The sequence below is a fragment of the Oryza sativa genome, chromosome 11 (genome assembly GCF_034140825.1).
Source record: "Oryza sativa Japonica Group chromosome 11, ASM3414082v1".
In the NCBI taxonomy this organism is placed as follows: Eukaryota; Viridiplantae; Streptophyta; class Magnoliopsida; order Poales; family Poaceae; genus Oryza; species Oryza sativa.
The window spans coordinates 12,388,618-12,409,562 of NC_089045.1; the positions used below are offsets into that span (position 1 = coordinate 12,388,618).

Consider the following 20,945-nt stretch of genomic DNA (forward strand, 5'->3'; position numbering starts at 1 on the left):
ACAAGATATCCGGCGTCCCACAACTAATCAAAACCGGTCACTTTAGGTCCTTCGGTGGTTTTGACCCTAGATTTATCCAACGTGGCGTCTGAGTCAGCGTGGGACCCACGTGGGCCCCCACGTGTCAGTATGCCACATCATCATCCTCTCTCTCCCCTCCTCTCCACTCTCCCTTCCTCCTCCTCCTCTCTCTCTCTCACTCTTCTCTTCTCTTCTCTTCTCTTCTCTAGGCGAGCTGGCCAGCAGCTAGGGAGGAGGCCGCCAGGGCGAGGCAGGAGAGGAGGAGGCAGCGGGCGGCGGCTGTGACGCGGGGGAAGGTCGTTGAGCAGCGAGCAGCAGGGAACAACAGAGGCTGAGCACGTTGGCGCACACACGCAGCTTCAGCGCGTCGCGTGGGCACGACGACGACCCGGTGCTGGCCGCCACGGCCATGGTGAGGAGGCTCACCGCTAGAACAAGCACCGCCTTCGCCGCCATTGCTATAGATCGAGCTTTGCTAGGCTGCTAGCTTGTACTTGTAGCTAGCTCGAGCTTGCACTGCTACTGCTGCTTTGCTGTGTGCTGGGCCTGGGAGTGTTCATGGCGAGGTGTATTGTGTATTTATAGTGGCCTTGGAGAAGAAGATGAGAGGAAGCGACGGCGCGGGAGCACCGGACCAGGAGGGCCTCCCCCCACGCCGCCCCCACCGCCACCGCCACCGCAACCGGCAGGTGGGAAGGAGGCCGACGGGGCGAAGCGGGGAGGCCGGTGAGTCTGCAAAGTCGCAGATGATGCCGCCGTGATGAGGTGCTCCTCCTCTTCGACGGAAACGGGGAGCAGGCCCACGCCATGGGCGTCGAGCTCGACCTCTCCGACAAGCCCGCCGGGCTCGACGTCCGGTCTCGCCGCTACGCGTTCCTGGCAGAGGACGGCGCCCACTGGGTCTAGCCGATGGCTGCCACTGCCAACGTCAAGCTCCTCTCCGACGGCCGCTGCTTCTTTCCCCGCTAGTCTTCGCCAGCTAGCGTCGCTGCTGCCAACGAGGGCCAACACCGCCAAGTTTAGGAGGACGCGCGGGCGACCGCTGGAGTCGCCTCCCGTCGAGCAGAGCGGAGAGCGAGACGACGCAAGGCGAGGGCGAGGAAGAGGCTGTCGCCGGTGGCGCCGCCGCCGCGTCCGTCTCCACCTCCGCTCCTCTCCCCGCCCATCGTCAGCCTAGCCCCGCTCCTTCCTCGCCGCCCGTCGCGCCGGCCCTCCTTTCCACTGCACTCCCCCCTGCTGGCCGCCAGCCACGCCCGCCGCACACGACCCTCCTCCCCTGCCGGCTGCTAGATGCCCCCGCCGCACACGCTGGGCCAGGGCCTCCTCCCATGCTGGGCACCGGCCGTGCCCGTCGCGCTGGCCCTCCTCCCCTGTTGGCCGTCGGACACGCACGCCGCACTCGCCGCGCAGGACCTCCTCCTCCGCCAGCCGCCTGCACTCATCCCCTTCCGGCCGTGATCCTGCAGAGGAGAAGTGAGAGAGAAAGGAAGGGAGAGGAGCTTACGTGGCATCCTGACATGTGGGCACATATGGGTCTCATACTGACTCAGCCGTCACGTAGGAAAAAACTGGGGTCCGAGGGACCTAAAATGAACGGCTCTGTGAGTTGAGGTACGTCGAATACCTGGTGTGGTTCGGGGATGATTTTGTAACTGGATGACAAGTTGAGGGACCTTCGGTGGACTTTTTCCTTTCATCACCGGGCGGCAGTCCAACGGCCGGAAAAACCAGAGAGAGAGAGAGAGAGAGGAGGAAAAACAAAAACAAATCAAAACCCTAACACATCCCAGCGGCCTCCTCCGCCATGCCATCGCCGCCGCCGCCGCCGCAGCCGTCGCCGCCGGAGCTGCCGATCTCGGAGCACGAGGACGAGATCATGGCTGCGGTGGAGGCGAACCCAGTGGTGGTGGTGATCGGTGAGACCGGCTCGGGGAAGAGCACCCAGCTCTCCCAGATACTCCACCGCCGCGGCTACACCCGCCGTGGTGCCATAGCCGTCACCCAGCCCCGTCGCGTCGCCGCCGTCTCGGTTTCCAGGTAACCCGACTCCGTGCTTCGCTTGTCTTCCCCCACGGTGGCACGGTCGCACCTGCGCGCGCTCGTTGTTATCTGCTACCTGGGAGTTTAGTACAACTTCCCCCTTTCTATTCATGTTGTTATTTTCAAATGTTGGTTTCCTTTTAGCTCAGGGTACATTCTTACTGGGTTCGTGTGGGTCTGGTTATGCCTGAAAAGCTCTCAGATGTGTTGGATTTTGGCCATTAGCACTTAAGGGATACGAAAATTGCAGATTCATCTTGAAATTTAGAATCGTGATGGTGGAGATACGAGAACATCGTTTGTAAAAACTGCAGCTGCTTTCTGGATAGCCAAGCCATTTATTTTAATTTAGAAGTGTTTTAAGGGGAGAAAACTTAAGAACCTGCTTGTTAAGAAATTTTGAAGTGGTTCTTCCTGGCGAGCAGCACTATGTTTACAGCATATGCATATTTATACATGTACAGAGAAGAATAGTTTTCCAGTGTAGTCTTGTGCTATGCCTATATTCAAGTGTGGAAAATGTTTTTTAGGATGCCATTATGAATGCTGGCAATCTGAATATTTGCAGGAGAGTAGCACAGGAGCTCAGTGTTCCCCTTGGTGATGAAGTTGGTTATGCCATCCGATTTGAAGATAGAACTTCAGAGAAAACCTGCATAAAGTAAGCCTCAGAGGGTGTTTATGTGACTTGAATTTCTTCTTGAACAATATGCGAACTCATTCTATTTTCGGATATGCAGGTACCTGACAGATGGTGTTCTTCTGCGCGAAAGCCTTTCAGACCCTGAGTTGAAGCAGTATTCAGTAATTATTCTGGATGAAGCTCACGAGCGCAGTTTAAACACGTATGCGTTTTATATGTTCAACTGATCTATAAGAGTTTGAATTAAAGTTTAGCACTTTATCAAGTTTGCTGCTTACTCTTCAGTTATTCCACACCCATTTCTTGTTGTTTGAATTGAAAACTTGTGATTTGAAAACAAAATAAGATAATTACCGGGAATGGGTCATACACTACATTTAGTTATAGTAATATGCTAAACTTTTGTTGCTTATACACTACATAGATTTACCCAAGATTGATTGCATGCCTGTTGAACTTTTGTTGCTTATGTGTCCGGTTTTTGGAACAGTGAACAAAACAGTGCTGGGAAGCCATTCTGTGTGCCATGAAACTGGGAGTCAACATAAATGTATTGGTTATATTTGGTCTTCCTGTACCTATTTTATATAAATCAACTTAGCTTTGCCTTTTCTTCTGATGCGTTCTTTCTCTACTGCTAGGAATTAGTACCTATACGATATTTTCACTCACAAGTAATGTAGACATCTAGTATGTGTTCTCAAAATTGACTTTGATATAATCGATAGTTCTCTATATTAGATGTTTACCTGGACAACTTTGAATGGGAGGGCCTCGGATCGCAAATGCCTAGTAACTATTTACTAACTGTAGGATGCAACTTTACTGTGGTTTTCGTTCTCCATATTTTGCCCATATTTATTATAATTGGTTCTCAGATGCTTCAATTGTAAGCTAGCAATTGTATTTTTAAAGTGATCGATAGTCAGTACTAACTTTTTCTTGTTTGGCATCGGCCACACGACCGCTGGATTTTGTTGCTATTTGTTGAAAGCTTTAGTCGCGTTCTGATATTTGTTTGTTTACAGTGATATTCTTCTAGGTTTAATGAAACGATTAATTAAGGATCGAGCTTCAGATTTGAAAGTTCTGATCACTTCTGCTACTCTTGATGGTTTGAAAGTGTCAAAGTTCTTCTCTGGATGTCCTGTGTTGAATATCCCTGGAACCTTATTCCCTGTGGAGAAGTTTTACAGCACAGAACATCCAACGAATTATATAGAATCTTCTCTGAGAACCGCTATAGGTAATTATCATTTTCTTTATGTGGCTATATTTTAAACCTTGACAATGACATGTGAATATTGTTGGTGCATCTCTATTAAGTCACTATGTGTTATTTCACTACTGGAATACATCAATCATTGTCATAACAGATAAGCTATGTAACAAATGTCATGGATGGTTTTGATATGTGCCCATGAATGGGCTAGCATTATAGTGGCAAGAGGGTAACTAGGCCAGTTTCCCTTGAATCTCTCTTACAGTATTCGTCCTGCTATGGTCAAGTTGGATGGACAAATAATGTAAAAAAAAAAGATGAAATAAGTGCTGGACCTGCTACACCTATGAATAACCTCTTTAAAGCTCTGGCGAATTTGGGATGTGTCTGTATCTGATGGCTCTTATTTATGTTAAGTACACTCCGCACTGGTTTTACTAACATTATAAAACATCATTTTAAAAAACTACTTTTTTTAAAGCCATATCTTGGGATACCATCATGGTTGTTAAGGCGCCCCTAAGGCGGTAAGGCGCTGCCTCCGCTTTACGGGAAAAACTAGAGAAAGGGCAAAATCAAGGGGATAAACCAATCCTGGAGAAGGAGCGGCAGCAGGGGAAGGGGGAGGAATGAAAATAGCTGACCTATGTGGTTGTCGCTGTCGTCCCCGACCACTGGCAAAGCCAGATCCACCTTCCTCGATGCCCAGCACCACCTGATGATGAGGAGCGGTGGCGGCAGGGGAAGAGGGAGGACCAGAGGGGATGGACGCGACGGCTGCGGAGAGGTCTTGCCGTCGGTGGCAGTGGAGCGGAGGCGAGTAGGTGGCGCCGATGGGATTGAGGATGGGGATGGGGACGGGGATGGGGATGGATAGATAAATATCTGTCACCATCTTCCATTTTAGTCCTTGGACTCTAGATATTACAAAGAAGTCCTTCATTTCCTATTTTCATCTTCCATTTTAATCCTTGGACTCTAGATATTACGAAAAAGTCTTTCATTTCCTATTTTTCTATCTGTATAAGGCGTTGCCTCGCCTTATGCCTTACTGCCTAAGGTGTAAGGTGTGCTGGGTCCTCGCCTTACGCCTTACCGCCTTAACAATACCATGATTTTTTTAACGAAATACACATATTAGTGTCAGAGGAGTATGTCTGCTGACATATGATTTATATTCATGCTGGAAAAATCAAATTTTTTATTATTTGAAAATAATAACAATATATTTTGTTAAACTTTTGGGCCATGGTGTTTCATATTTGCTTAACTATTTGATATCTATACTCCTTTAAAAGAAGACAATGGTGGTGGCAGTGAATCTGCCACCCACCAACTCTGTTGTATTTTTTTACCAACTACTCCTATGTGTACTTTAATTTTATAAAACAGTACTTCTACATATTGTTAATATCTTATTTCATCCCTAGAATTTATGTTTACCATGCAAAGACATCCACAGGGAATCAGGGATGATATTGTTCCAAAAATCTTACAATTAACTTGTTCCAAACAATGTTAGCACATGTATAATTCATTTTTATCCATAGCAAATCACAGGTATTTAGCTAGTGTTTCTAACAGTTCCAAACATTCTTTTTCTTCAACAGATATTCATGTTAAGGAATCCCCTGGTGATGTCTTAATATTCATGACAGGAAAGGTTAGCAGAATATATATTTTTTTTGCATGCTTGAGCTTGATGTTTCTGAAACTTTGAAGGATATTTTTTTTGTTCTATTTGACACTAAGGATATCGTCAGAGATATGCTATAAAATCAGTAATACTCCTGGATTTTTGGGCTTTCATCTAGTTATAATTTAATGCCCCAAAACAGCCCCGTGTTTACTTTATTGTATATCTCTACTACTTAAAAGCGGAGTCCTCCTCCTTACTCTTCTTCCATCGTGTAATCAGTTGTATCTCGATTCTCCCTCCATCCCTTCTCTCACCCCACCGCCCATAAGTGGTTGGGTCTCGATTCACACTCCCAACCCATCCCTAGTCATATGGGCCCATGCAACCCATTCTAATCATATGGGCATGTTGCAATGCATGGGCATGTTACTAGTATGGCAAAAAAACACAACGTTTACTGGTCTGTTTTTGGAACACTGATTAACTAAACATTTATGGATCAATGGATGATCTCCATTTCTTTGCTAAACTTTTCTCCCTTTCTTTTGTTGTACTCCGTACTTACACAGACCTTTTGAATTAATTGAATGGTATTTTGTCAGGATGACATTGATAAGATGGTATCAAAATTGGAGGAAAGAATTCAAAATCTAGAGGAAGGTTCTTGTATGGATGCTCTTGTCCTTCCACTTCACGGTTCTTTGCCACCTGAACAACAGGTAATTCATTAATCTTCCATTCTAGTGTATTGTTATATTTGTTTCTTGCATATATGACATCCCATGAATGCTTGTATATGACATTTTGGACATGTATGTGGTCTCCAATATGCGCCTTTGAATACTTTGTTTGATTATGCTCATGAAAATTTCGTGGAGCTTTTATATTACTACCTCCGTTCTTTTTTGGTGACTTTTGGGACATGACATAGTCATAAAATTCATTATTGATAGCGATATGAAAGTATTCTTCATGACGGGCCTATTAATTTCATTTTCACCTATAAATCTTTTAGGTATTCTTCATGACAGGCCTATTAATGTCATTCACCTATAAATCTTATAGCGATTAGGAGGTGTTTGCATTTGTTTATGAGTCAAGATTCCAAGGTTTGACTGCACACGTTCTAAAACATCATCTGTTTGAGAATAGACGGAGTGTGAAATACTATTATTAACAAATTTGATAATGTCAACTTCACCTGAAATATGTTTTTTATATACTGATGTTTGAATTTAAGGAAATTTGAGTGTATGTTTTAGATTATAATACAAATTTGAACAGAGAATATATTTTAATCTTTCAGTTACTTAATCAATTTAATTTTTCGTATATGAGCTTATCTAGTGATCCATAGCTACTGAACCTAATAAACACACCTGGCCATGTTTCTTCTCCATTTCTCTAATTGATCAATGAAGCTTGGCATTGCAATGTACAGTTCCTACACTATTGCAGCTAAGTGAAATTTCTTAGCAGGCAAAAGTCTTCTGAACAAGCCTTACAATTACTTATCTAGTAGTAGATTATATTAAAGCAAAATTTGTAAGATTTTGTGATGTCACTGAAAAAAATTGCCAACTAGGAATATTTCAATGTTTATTTTTCCTTTTTTGTTGTGTGTATTGCTTGCTGTTGATCGACTTTCTTGGGGGACTAGAGTATCTTTTTTATTCTGTGCTTGCTGCATTGCTGCAACAGGATAACCTTGGATGATATTTAACCAACCCCCTAACAATATATGGCTATGATAGCAAAATTTAACTACCTGGGGATCACGTTCTAACAAATGGATGCACTGATGGATGCGAATTATAATAGGCTCAACTGAGAGTTGAAAAGCAAGGTCGATCCCGATTTGTTGCCAAAGCTGCTGTTTTGGTCTAATCTTTTTGGGTTTAAGCACACTTATTAGTATTTATATTCATTAATTGTCCTTCATTCCATTTGTTGGTAAATGTTTGATGCTCTATAGTATCATTGCTGATGTATTCCCTTGTCACAATAGGTCCGGGTATTTGCTCCAGCACCTCCAAATTGTCGACGCTTCATTGTTGCAACAAATGTAGCTGAAACATCTCTTACTGTGGATGGTGTTGTGTAAGCAGCAAACTGCAAACATAGTCAGTTAAAGTGCACATATACTTTCAGTTTCCATCTTCAGCCTTTTTTATTTATTTAGTGATAGATTATTGTGTTTATGATGTATTTAGCTGATTTTGTGGAAAAGTATATGCAAATAAATACTTTTTTTAGAGTTATGCAAGGAAATGGCTAGAATTTTTGTTATGAACTACTAGTAACATGCTATTAAATTTATGAGAGTTACATCAACTGATCTGCTAGTATCAGTTTTTGAAGTGTATTTTTGTAAAAAAAAATGGTAGGAGCAAATGGCTATAATATCATTAAATTCACATGAATGCTTATATTCTTAAACTTAAAAGGAAAAAAATATATGGTTTATATGTTGAATTCACAAACTAATTATCTATTTGATTTTATATAAAAGAAATATGCATAACTTGGAGATACCTTGTACATGTCTAGGAGGAAAAAGCTTGAATATAGCTTTGCCACTCGCTCTTTAATGTACGTACGAAGTTGTGATTTGAGTATGATCTTTCATCCTGAGAAATTAGTGTTACGATTAAAATAATGTGCTGATGAACATTTGTGATTTCATTAGCTGTTTTGTTAATAAATAAGAAACTGCTGAACTGATATTGCGTTATCAAAATTTGCAATCTTTCTATTACCCTGCTGAACTTGGAATGGCTGCAATTTTGTTCTTGGAGACGTGTTTTTTCCTTTTTCTTTTGGGTTTGTATGCAAATCACTAAAATATTTTTTTATGCACTAGGTTTGTGATTGATTGTGGTTATGTAAAGCAACGCCAGTATAACCCATCGTCTGGAATGTATTCACTTGACGTAGTTCAGATTAGCAGGTAAATACTATGTTGCACACACTGTGGTTATCTGTCTACTGTCTTCATCTGTTCAACTAGATCATGATCCTGTTCAGAGATATCTAGTTATGATCCATAATATTTACCATACTACTTCTTGAATAACAAGAGTGCAGGCTGACCAGCGAGCTGGGCGAGCTGGAAGAACTCGGCCTGGGAAGTGCTATAGGTTATACCCAATTTCCATTTATCAAAAGGAGTTTCTCGAGGCTACAATCCCAGAAATCCAGCGTTCTTCTCTTGCCGGAAGTGTTTTGTATCTAAAATCGTTAGATCTACCTGATATCAACATACTGAAGTTTGATTTCCTTGACCCACCATCTCGTAAGATAAAACTCCAGAATTCTCTATTCTTAATTATAGCTCTTCAATCTTCATCCATCTTTAATGCTTTTTTGTTGTTAGAAATCACTTTATCTATTGGATTAGCTCCAAAAGGCAAACATAGACAACGGCCATTGGCAAAGGAAAACGAGAAGAACACCCTAATCTACAGAAACTAGATATATACTCCCTTCGTATATAAATATATGATCCCATTGACTTTATTCGTTCAATTTTGGAAAGTTTTACCATCAATAGCTCTCAAAATATTTATTTTGAAAACATAAAAAATCATATCGGTAGGTTTTTCTTTACAAGTACTTTTACAATATTATAATTTGTTAGATATTATCGTTATATTCTAATAGACAAGTAGTGGTCAAAGTTGCACACCAAAGATTGAATAAAGTCAATTGCCATATATTTGAATACAAATGTAGTGCTATTCACAACATAAGTAGCTGTTGGTAAAATCTTGGTTCTGCATGGTTTAACTTAAGTTATTACATTTATTGTTCTAGGTCCAGCCTCCACCCAAATACTTTCATGGTGGCTGGACGAGCCTATTTCAAAAGGCATATGACCTACTCCTTCCGTCCCATTTTAAGTGCAATCATGAGGTTTCGTGCCCAACTTTGATTGTCCGTTTATTTGAAATTTTTTTATAATTAATATTTTCATTGTTATAAGATGATAAAACATGAATAGTACTTTATGTGTGACTTATGTTTATAATTTTTTTTCCAAAAAACTTTCAATAAGACAGACGATCAAAGTTGGACATAGAAAATCATGGCTACACTTAAAATGGGACAGAGAGAGTACTAACCTTACGCTCCATTTGGCACTGTGGTGGATTATGATAATATCTTTTGATGCACCTGTTTTAGGAGTTGATGCCCGCTAACTCCTAAAGCCCAACATGCAAGTGTGCCACATGATCACCCTCTAGCATTTATTATCTAGAATATTTTAAATCACATGCAAGTGTACCACATCATCATCCATAGCAGTTATTATCTAGAGTATTTTAAATGTCATGCAAACATGACATATCATTTACAATTTTGTTGTATTTTTAGAACTCAATATGCAAGCAATGTCAAATCATTATTTCCACATCATTTTTACATTATTTAAACATATACATATACCATTTATACAATGTACAATATGCATTCATCCACATATCCCGCAGCAAAGCGCGGGGATATCAACTAGTAGCTTACTATTCCTGTTTGGTATCAGGAGATCCTCAGTGAAACTGCATCCACTTCTTTGCCTGTACAAATTGTCTTGTGAAATAAAAACTAGTATTGTCTATCTCTTACCTTTGATGCACAATGACCTGCAGGTGAATCATTAGAAGATGCTTTGAGGCAATTATACCTCATCGATGCAATTGATGAAAATGGGCAAATAACAGATGTAGGACGAATTATGGCAGGTATTCTCAGCTTGCTTGTCCCATTTCAATTGAAATGAAATCAGGTGGTTATTTGAGTTTGTCTTCACTCTTGAACAATGTATGCAATTAAAGTTTGATCAAATCACGAGCATATCTGGTTTCTTTTTCTTTTATTTGAACTTCACATGGTCTAATTTTATTTGTTGCATACCAATATAATATTGTTGTATCTTTAGTTCAATATGTGCATGTGCGTTTTTGATGACTCTGTTAGCACATCCAGCACATGAAGTAACTGTTGATGTGTGGAGCGGCAGCATGAACAGGGATGATCATTTTCTGTGTTTGTCATCTTCTTTTTGTTAACCTTTTGGCTTTATTTTAAGAAGTTTATACTCTTAAATATGTAACGGTCTAACCTCTAATGTTCTATATAAGGAGGCCATACCTGGCAATGTTTTGATATTTCAATTCAGAAATGTCTGATATATACAACTGTTAAGAGGTCTAATGTTTTTGTGCAAAGCTTCAGGCAGTTTATGTTGACATTGTTGTTTTATTGGTATTTCTAACAGGAATACTTACCTAGTAGCCTCCGGTCAGATTACTGCGTTTTGGGGATTTTTCTTTTTTTTTTACCCCTCCAGTGTTTGCCGCGTGTTAAACTGTTTTCTTTCCTAGCTGTGACTGGCTCTTTTTTCTCTTAATGACGTAGCTGGTGTCCAGTTTTGTTTGTTGACGTTTCTACAGGGGTTTCGTATACGTGCCGGTCTTTGGGTTTTTACAATTTTTGTAGTTGACTTGCTTACCTGGTTATTTCTGCTCTGCGTGTTTTTTCCTTGGTGTGTTCGGCTGCTGCTTGTGCACGGCTTGTGTTTGCATGCGTCCTGCACGTGGTGCCATGCGCTTGTGTGTGTAGCCTCGTGGGTGTGCCCATGCTGTCTTACGTGGCTGCTCCCAACCCTTTTGTTTCTACTCCTATTTCTTATTTTCTTTTTCCCTTTCATATATTTAGCCTTGATCGTCCCAAAGTTTTTCATGCTTGCTGTATGTTACGTTTCCTTAATCAACGTTGTGTTGTCATCTTCGGTTGCTAGGTCGCGTTGTGCTGCTGTTCGGTGCCGTTCTTGTTTTGATCTTCAAGCTGGCAATGGTCTGTTTATTGTTTCTTGTTTTACTTTTATAATTTGTACAGTTTTTTTTCCTTATACTACAACCGTGTGTTTTTCCTCCCGTTGACTCAAATCCTTTTTGTGTTCACACTTCACAGTGTGTTCTCCGATAGAATTGCTATCGTTCTCTTAATTTTGCTTTGCACTTATGCGGGTATGCCACTGGTTGCTTGGCGCTACATATAGTTTGTGCTGGATGATTCTGATGATTCTATTGTTGCCTCTTCATTGAGCATGAAGGTAGCAGCAGGAATCCGTCCACATATACCCCATGCCAGGTAGCCTGAAATGTCTACAGGGCTAGAAATCTCAATAATTCTCATCTCATCCATGAGCTGAAGGAATTTAAAAGATTATGAGTTTGGGTTTTTTTGTACCATCCTTGAGAAATATGTTGAAGTACCAAAAATTTTTATGTAAAATTAGTATCTCGAGGTATCAAAATTTTACACTACAAAATATAGTATCTCGAGTTTTGTCTTTTCCACTGGTTTCCAACCAGAAGCAGCCTTCAGGAGTGTATAGTGCACTTTTTTCGGTTTCAAGGTAGTGCCATGGTTTCTTACACTTATCTAAGTGCAATTCCAGGTCAAGGAAAACTCCATTCCTAATCTGTTATCTGATCAACTGATAAAGCAATGAACCAGATGGATTTGTTCTCGCAAGATGCTTGTTGGGCATAGACTAGTTTACTAAGCTAGAAAACGTACTATATCTATGCTTGCTTTAATGCTTTGAAGTGGAACAACAGGCTAATATGGAACCACATGAGAGCGAACGGAAAGCATATTTGGATTTTAGGGGTTTTTACAACAAAGAGTGAATTTTTTAGTTAATCACGGCACATATGCATGTTTACAAGTTTCTATAAGCAATATTATATGATAGTTGATATTAACCTGTGCTGTGATCATCATGTGTGGATGTGCGATCATCAAGTTTCTATAAGTTGATATTTTATCTTACATTAGCCATGTGTGGATTGTCATCATGTGTATAAAATATTTTTAGTATTCTTTTAGGCCAAATAAAACTGAAGTGAAACGAGTAATTGCCTGAGCGCGGCGTGTCGCCGCGTGGGCACGTCTAGTTTTTTAATGTCTGGTGAGTTTTTGTGTAGTAAGATTTGTTCCCTGTGCAATGGCCATAGTTTTCCTCTTGTTTTGTCTTGAGTATGAGCCGTTTACATGTCTATATAATGTTTGGAATTTGAATATCTCCACAATGTTATAGAACCTGTCTTGGGAACAAGCTGTTGCTTTTGTAATGATCTGGAAATTTCCACAGTTTTGTACTATCTGCTTCTAATTTTCTAGATATATGATATTTATTGGGAAAATTTTGTATTTGCAACTAGTAACTTGTCTAATACTCCCTCTGTTTCATATTGTAAGATATTTTGGGTTTGTCATAAGTCAAACTTCTCAAGTTTGACCAAGTTTATAGAAAAAAAGTAATAACATCTACAACACCAAATTAGTTTCATTACTATTTGTATACTATATTTGTTTTGTGTTGAAAATATTGCTATTCATTTTTCTGTAAAACTTGGTTAAACTTATAGAAGAATAGAAGATTGACTTAGGACAAACCCATAATGACTTATAATGGAAGGAAGAAGTATCAAGTTGTCAACTATATATTCGAAAACCATTCTTTTCACATGCCAGTGTTCCATCAGGTCACATTCTTACATGACTGGTATATGAGAAAACTGTTGTGAGATTTTTACTTGTAATTCATAACTTCTTAAATCCTGCAATATGTTGCTAGGCTTGATAACCAATTGTTTACCTATGTCATCTGAGCCCATTAGTTCCCATATAAAAGCAGTGGTCAATATCTCCAGGTCCAGCAGCATTGCGCACATGAACAGTACCCGCGTGGTTACTGTTCAAACGTATGAAGCTCACGTGATTGCTTTAATTTAGATTAATGAGTTATTTATTACCATGATCTTAGATATAAGTTTCTTAAGAGGCAATATAAGGATGGGGCTGTATTTCTGTTCATTAAGCAAGAGATAAACAAGTGTCTTTAGTCTCGCCATCTTCTTGCCTGCCCTTGTGGTACACAGCCTCCATGGTGCCAATGTGCCACTTGGGTCAACTATGCCTAAGGCCCTTATCTTAGTAATGCCCATTACATGCTATTGTATTTTATGATTGTACGCGACATGATTTGCTAGACTAAATATGGTGCTTGTAGTAGATATAGGAGTATGACGTGGGTGTGGGTCACTCTGTTTGTACCTGTTGACTGACTCTGGTTCAACAAAACCAATTTTACTTTTGTTGAACTAGAGTGGGTCAACGGGTACCCACAGAGTAATTTGTACCCATCTAAAAGTAGCTATATTATTCCTACCCCTTTACTAGAAATGTTGCAATTGCTTATCTGTACTGGAGTACATAACAGAACCTAGTGGGTACTGGGTAGCGATGATGCTGAAATTGTGAGTGTGTGATAAATTATGATGGCTTCATGATGGACTGTTATTCACATGTGATGAATTCTGTTTGTTGGATATGATTTGTGTGTATGCCACTGATAGATAAATTATTTGTGATGGACACAATGTGCAAGGGTGATGCCAAATTTTTGTGGCAGCCAACGCACCCCCTTCTGCCTAAAAAGACTTGGTGCCAATAACCCTTGGCTCCAGTTACCTGATGTTGACCCATGGCCACGTCGGGATCCAGCGTCGCACAGCTGCACCAGGGTTGATGGTGCTGGAATGTTGTTTAGAAAAGAACCAGTACGTCAAAATTCTAGTGTCAAGTAACTTATGGACTTATGCAAGATATGTTGTCCCGTGATATGTGTGCAGAGCTCCCTCTTGAGCCTTCTCTTTCAAGGACTTTGATTGAAGCAAACGAATTGGGATGTCTATCTCAGGCATTGACTGTTGCTGCAGTTCTGTCAGCTGAAATCACATTCCGGTCAACTAGAAGGTGGGCATTTTGTTTTGTAATTCATCTAAGCTACTGTAACACATTGAATTTTATGGTGAACTTATTGCACCCTTACAGCAAAGACATGGAGGGAAAGAGGAAAAGGCAAGAGCTTCCTGATGGTTCTGGTTGGGGCGACCATATACAGTTGCTTCAGATATTTGAAAGTTGGGATCGAACAGGCTATGATCCAAGATGGTGCTCAGATCATGAGTTGCAGGTGAATGAAAATAACATTTTGATTCTAATATGATACAGTGAAAGGAATAAAATTATTAAGTACTAGTGTTGCAAAAATAAATGCAACTGTGTTGGACCTTCCTGCATAGAACAAGCCGAATCACAAAGCATGATATAATACCTGAATTTTATTTTAAATAGGTCATCGAAGCATGTCATGTTAAATGGGAACATATCCTATGTACACAAGTTTCTGATACACACTCTGTGCACAGCAATTAACAAATGTCTTCGAAAATTCTAGAAAAAATTGGACATGCAATCCTAATAGTACTCCCTCCATTTGGAATTGATAAGTGCAAAAGCAAAACATTCAGAATTGATCAGTGCATAAGAGCAGGTACAATAGCAGGCTATTAGCCGGCTATAAACATATTTTAATGAGATAAATGATGAGAGAGAAGAGCAGCGGGCTACAGATTTGTAGCCAGCTGCAGCACGGACTCCAAGACACAATGTGTGTATGACAGGTGGGACCATATATTAATAGTATAGTAAGCAACTATTGTATGAATTGGCTATTAGATTGGCTATAGATGAATTGGAGCTAGTAGTGAGCTATACTATTGAACTTGCTCTAAGGATGTGGTAGCTGTTCAGTTTTGCATGTAAATTTATTGTTTTCCCATGCAAGGATTGGGTGGCTCTTTGATTTACATGCTAGCCAATCAGTTTTGCATGCAGATTTATTGCTTTGGCATGCAAGGATTGCCTGGCTCTTCGGTTCTCATTCAAGCCAATCAATTGAGCAAAAATAGGATGCTTCATTGAATAAAAATTGGCTGCTCGTCTTCTCATTTTGCATGCAAGTGTTCCTTAGTCTGGAGCCCAGGTGAAATAGGTTGATCAAATTCGAATGGAGGGAGTATTACACATATGTGTAAAGTCTCATCTGAAAATTCATTATATTTTAGCCGTAGCAAAAAAAGAAAAAACTGTCAGGTATAAGAGTATACTATCAGAATTTTGTCTTTTATGTTACGTCTAAAAATAATTAATTCAAACATGAGATTTCACACATAGGTGTAATACAATTGAGAGTACAAGTCTACTTTTTTCTAGAATTTTTGGAGATATTTGTTAGTTGGTGTGCATGAAGTGTGCACCGGAAGCTTGTGTGCATATGATACGTTCCCATCTTAAATTGCCTTTTAGCATTTATAGTTTTCATGCTAGCAATGCAAACTTTGAAACATATAACAAGGATAACATTGTGTGATCATCATATCTATATGCCTGCATATACTGTTTGTCATGATACTTACAGACTTTATACCCCCTAGATAGTTTTCTAGACATTAGATTACAATGTAGATCACAGAACTATCTTTTGCAGGTGAGAGGCATGAAATTCAGCAAAGATGTGAGAAACCAATTAAGTCAGATTATTCAAAAAATTGCAAAAGGTCGGTGATCAGTAATTCTAGTTTCTGTTTTATTGTGTACCCACCCTTTCAAAAACCTACTACCTGTTTGCTTCTTCCTTTCCTGGGACACCTCTGTTGTTGAGCTGTTTTTTCCTCTTTTGTCAATTCGTTGTTCTACTTTTTGAATTTTAACTTCTAGGAACTACCACAAAGATATTGTTACATATGCCCTCCATGAAGATGTACGTCCTACCTCTAGAACCTCAGTAATATCCATGCAGTGCTCGACTACAGATGCAATATAACCTGAACTCATCTTGCTCGTATTGCAACCAAAATATGTAATAGATCCAGAGCCCAGCGCATTACGTATTCCAATGTTCACTCAACTACTATGTTTAAGTTTGGCCCGTATATCAAAAACTACTAAACCTACCTCTTTTTTTGTAAATTTAGGTTCAACAGATGTGCAAGCAAAGAAAGAGCGGAAGAGTGACCCTGATTATAGAAAATTAAGGAGAGCTCTATGTGTTGGATATGGTAACCAGCTCGCTGAGAGGATGCTGCATCACAATGGTTATCATACGGTTGGATACAGGGCACAACTAGTGCAGGTATTGACTTCTGCAATCTATCAGATTAGTTTTGCTATAGTGTCAAGCATAAATGGCAAGGGTAAATTGAGATGATTCTGGCGAATGAAACATTAGCCAGCTTAACCAAACCAAAAGGTAGCAGTTTTTTGTGCCAAACTTTTTACTAGATGTAGAAGCCAATGAAACTTTCAGTTGCTACTTGAACTGTTTAGATATGCTGAATATGCTTTGCTGAGAGTATGCAGTTTGTTCTCGGGTAATTGTCGACAAAGTATTTTAGATATGCTGGATATTAGCTGCAAATAATAGTTGTCTCATGCAACAGGAACGCATGAATCTCACAGTGACTGGTTTAAGCTGTTTTTGTAGAATTTTGTCATTTTGGTTTTGACTACATTCTTTAGTTTACAAACTTAATTACTGTTGACCCTTTACAGTTTGTTATATATTCTTTTTGCAGGTGCATCCATTTTCCGTACTGGAAGGTGATGAATACGGGAAACTGCCGGTATATGTTGTCTACCATGAGTTAATAAATACTACTCGTCCTTTCATGAGAAATGTTAGTGCCGTGGATCAGTCTTGGGTTAAACCTATATTGAAGAAGCTTGAAAGATTGGACATGAACAAATTAAGGTATGAAATATATGGGTTAAAATAATTACTATTTCTAACATGGCAATTTATGCTACTACAGTAATAATCTCAATTATATTACAGTGGTGGTTCCAGCGGATCGAAAGATCCAGAACCTCTAGAGGATAAACAAGTAAGCTCCCCAAAGAAAGCAATGGATGTTAAACAATCTGACGTGGACAGTAAAATACAGGCAGCTCGCGAGCGCTACCTGGCTCGAAAAGGCAAGAAATGACAGTATGTGCTTAACCAAGCTATTCTTTGGAGGGTAGGTCCCATACGTAATGAGAGGAACAGGGAGTGATAACATGACAATCTTCAGTATCATATTTCCCTACCTCTTATTACTTACCATAGCAGAAGTACTGTAGGTACAAGCAGAGACATTTATGTGAGTCTAAATTTCATCATATCCATCCATTTGTCAAGCTTGAGAACTTTGTAACCGTTTAAAGGCCTGTTTGGCTGGTGTCTTGGTGCCATATGCCTGAGGATTTTGCATGCCAGAGAGCCACCCGAGATGATGAATTTTGCCTAGTCAGGCAGCATGTCTCTTTTGATTGTTTGGTTTCGCACAGCTGTCTGAGGAAAAATTGGGTTAGGCTTTAGATGATTACTGCTAATCAAATGTTGATCGGAAGATAATCTTGCTACCATTGCAATCATGCATCGCCCCTTCAAACAAAATCCATCCACTGCCAACTTTCCGTAAACAAATAATTTGCATACTAAAATCTATCCAAATAAGCTCTTGAATCTATTCAGCGAAGTGGAAGCTGCAGAGATGACTGGCGGTTCACATGATGGCTACAGTGCAGCGGCGGCGCTGGCTGCAACAGCGTTGGCAGCTTCGCGCAACGGCCTTTGCGGCGGCAAGATCCTGTGACCGAGGGTACCAATCAAGGGCCACATCTTTTACCCTACAACATATATGTTGATGATATATGTTGATGCTAAAATGTGAATCTTAAAATTTAATTTTCGAGTTAATTTTGAGGGTTTTTTTTATCGTAGTTTCATTTTCAACATTGGCGTTCAAGTCATTAAGAACACATGTAAAAGTTTTAAGAGTAAATTTCACAAAACTACAGGTATTTTGCATAATTTATCAAAAAAACTACATATTTAAGATTTAAGAGCTTGTTTCATAAAACTACAGATTTAGTGTCTCAATTTATCACAAAACTACAGATTTATACAAACTATCACAAAACTATATATTTAAGAATATGTTTCGCAAAACTATAAATTTAGTGCATTTGTTTATCATAGAACTATACATTTAGTGTCTTCATTTATCACAAAACTACAGGTTTCACAAAACTATAAGTTTAGTACTAAACCTGTAGTTTTGTGATAAATGAAGATATTAAATTTGTAGTTCTGTGAAACAAGTTCTTAAATCTGTAGTTTTGTGATATATTGTGCAAAGTACATATAGTTTTATGATAAATGAAGACATTAAATCTGTAGTTTTGTGAAACAAGTTTTTAGTCCTACGCTGAGAAAAGATAGGGGAAAGAGATAAGGAGTTAGAGGAAGGAAAGAGATAAGGATAGAGGAAAAAGAGATAGTGGAGAGATAAAGATGAGAAAGTCTAAGTCTATGGTGGTTCGATATATTTAAGACGTGGGAGGGAGATAGTTGGTGATATCAACCGGGATTAAAGATCTATTTTCTCGGTGCTCTAACGTTGTCTAACACAAATAGAACCGGGACTAAAGATGATTTTTAGTCCGGGATTAAGGGCCTGTTTGGTACAGCTCCAACTCCTAAATATAACTCTAGGAGTTGAGTCTGGAGTGGAGTTGTGGAGCTGCCTAAACCCAGCTCCACAACTCTAGTACATTTTGTGAGAGTTTTATCCAACTCCACTCCTAGTTTTGGTGGATCTGAAACTGTTTGGCTGAGCTCCTGGAGCTGGAGATAGAGCTGTGCCAAATAGGCCCTAAAGATCATGAAGTCCCCGTGCACTTTTAAACTGAGACTAAAAATGGTTTTTAGTTCCGGTTTTTAGTTGAACCGGGACTATTGTGGCTTTTTGGCAACCGATCAAAAATGGTTTCTCCAGTATCTAGATGTGTTATATTACACATTAATGTTACTGTAATCATACTAAACTTCTGCACGAGGTTTCATCTACTAATATAAAAAATATTTCGCCCGAAAACTACCAATGGATAAAGAAAGTCACTATCGGTCCCCTGTGATCGCTCCCGCCTCCTCCCGTGTGTCACTCTCATCATCTCGTGCGTGCTACTAGAAACCGGCGTGCTCCCCATTAGTGAAGAATGAGAAGGATAGGGAAGGGGATTTCATTTGCAAGTTAGTGAGGGGAACTGTTGGGGTGTACTTAAAACAACCAAAATTTTGAGATTAGAAGCCATGCTGAGCATCTGTTGGCGATGCTCTTAGAGCACCATCCAAAAATCCAGTACCAAAACTATTCATTTACTTTCATCTAACCAAACCTGGATTTTTATGATCATTTTTTTTTACATAAAATGGCATATAGGTGTTGATGCGAAAAACACGAGGCCTGAGAGATCTGCTTAACTCCAGTGCAGGTCCAAAAATCTTGCCATTAGGTTCGTGAGCGTGCCAGTTGATTTGATTCTGCAATTAACAAGAAATAAAGTGTTTGGAGAGAAAAAATAAATTTTCGTCCCTCCGCACAGGGAAATAAAATAAAATAAGATGCGCGGGCGTGCAGTGTACTAAGTACACAAATAAAATAGACGAAGGAAAATGCATTTATTATAATTCTCAAAGAATTAAAAAATACAAAATCCTTGGTCAAATGCTCTCTATGGCCTGTAGGCAAGGTGGATCTGAATTGGCGATTGTGTTCTCCTGTTTCCCAGGGTCTCGGAAGACACCTGGTTAATTACTCTCGCGAGTTAAACTCGTGAGAAACCTCTGATTAAGCTGTGCTGGTCGTCGTTGGTCTTTGCTTCACATTCTCCCACTAGAACGGATACCCTCATCTCAATCGGGCGGTAAGCCCCATCTCAATCGGGCACAGCGTCCGTCACAGGCTAGAAGTCACTGATGTGAAGAGTTATCTCAATCGGGCAAACGGCCGTCACGAATGAATATATCTCAATCGGTTCCTAAGTAAAGCCCATCACTGATAGCTTTGACCCAGACGACCAGTCAAACTATAGCCCGTCACAGATGACCTATCTCTATCGGGCCACAACTAGCGCCCGTCACAGATGACTACTAACCTTTATCGGGCCTAAACTAGAGCCCGTCACAGATGATACTCATCTTAATCGGGCCTAAACTATAACCCGTCATAGATGACTGATGACCTCAATCGGGCCTAAACTAGAGCCCGTCACAGATGACTGCTGACCTCAATCGGGCCTAAACTAGATCCCGTCACAGATGACTAGTGACCTCAATCGGGCCTAAGCTAGAGCCCGTCACAGATGACCTCATCTCAATCGGGCATTTAGTTGTGGCCCATCACAGATGACTATAATCCACAAAAAAAATAAATTTTGTTTTTTGGCTAGCCTCAGGCCTTTGCTAGCCATGTCCGCTGCAAAAATGACAGAAACAAACACAGATATCCAATATCCCCAGCTCCCCAGCATCACCCATTCATACATATGCATTAACATACACAGACATCAACATATTTCACACAACCACACATTCACCGCCATCTCATATTTCACATCCATTCACATATTTCACATCC

General features: G+C 40.2%; 1 protein-coding gene across 1 annotated transcript; it reads left to right on the top strand.

Moving 5' to 3' along the window:
• Positions 1-1,780: 1,780 nt before the first annotated feature.
• On the top strand, positions 1,781-17,734 carry LOC4350353 (probable pre-mRNA-splicing factor ATP-dependent RNA helicase DEAH4). The gene is made up of 16 exons (XM_015762344.3): positions 1,781-2,058; positions 2,630-2,722; positions 2,802-2,906; positions 3,733-3,950; positions 5,537-5,589; positions 6,168-6,284; positions 7,574-7,665; positions 8,429-8,515; positions 8,646-8,860; positions 10,215-10,307; positions 14,271-14,394; positions 14,473-14,614; positions 15,971-16,040; positions 16,458-16,615; positions 17,058-17,233; positions 17,318-17,734. Exons 1-16 carry the CDS (start codon positions 1,826-1,828, stop codon positions 17,466-17,468), a joined length of 2,127 nt encoding a protein of 708 aa, XP_015617830.1. The 5' UTR covers positions 1,781-1,825; the 3' UTR covers positions 17,469-17,734.
• Positions 17,735-20,945: the final 3,211 nt, after the last annotated feature.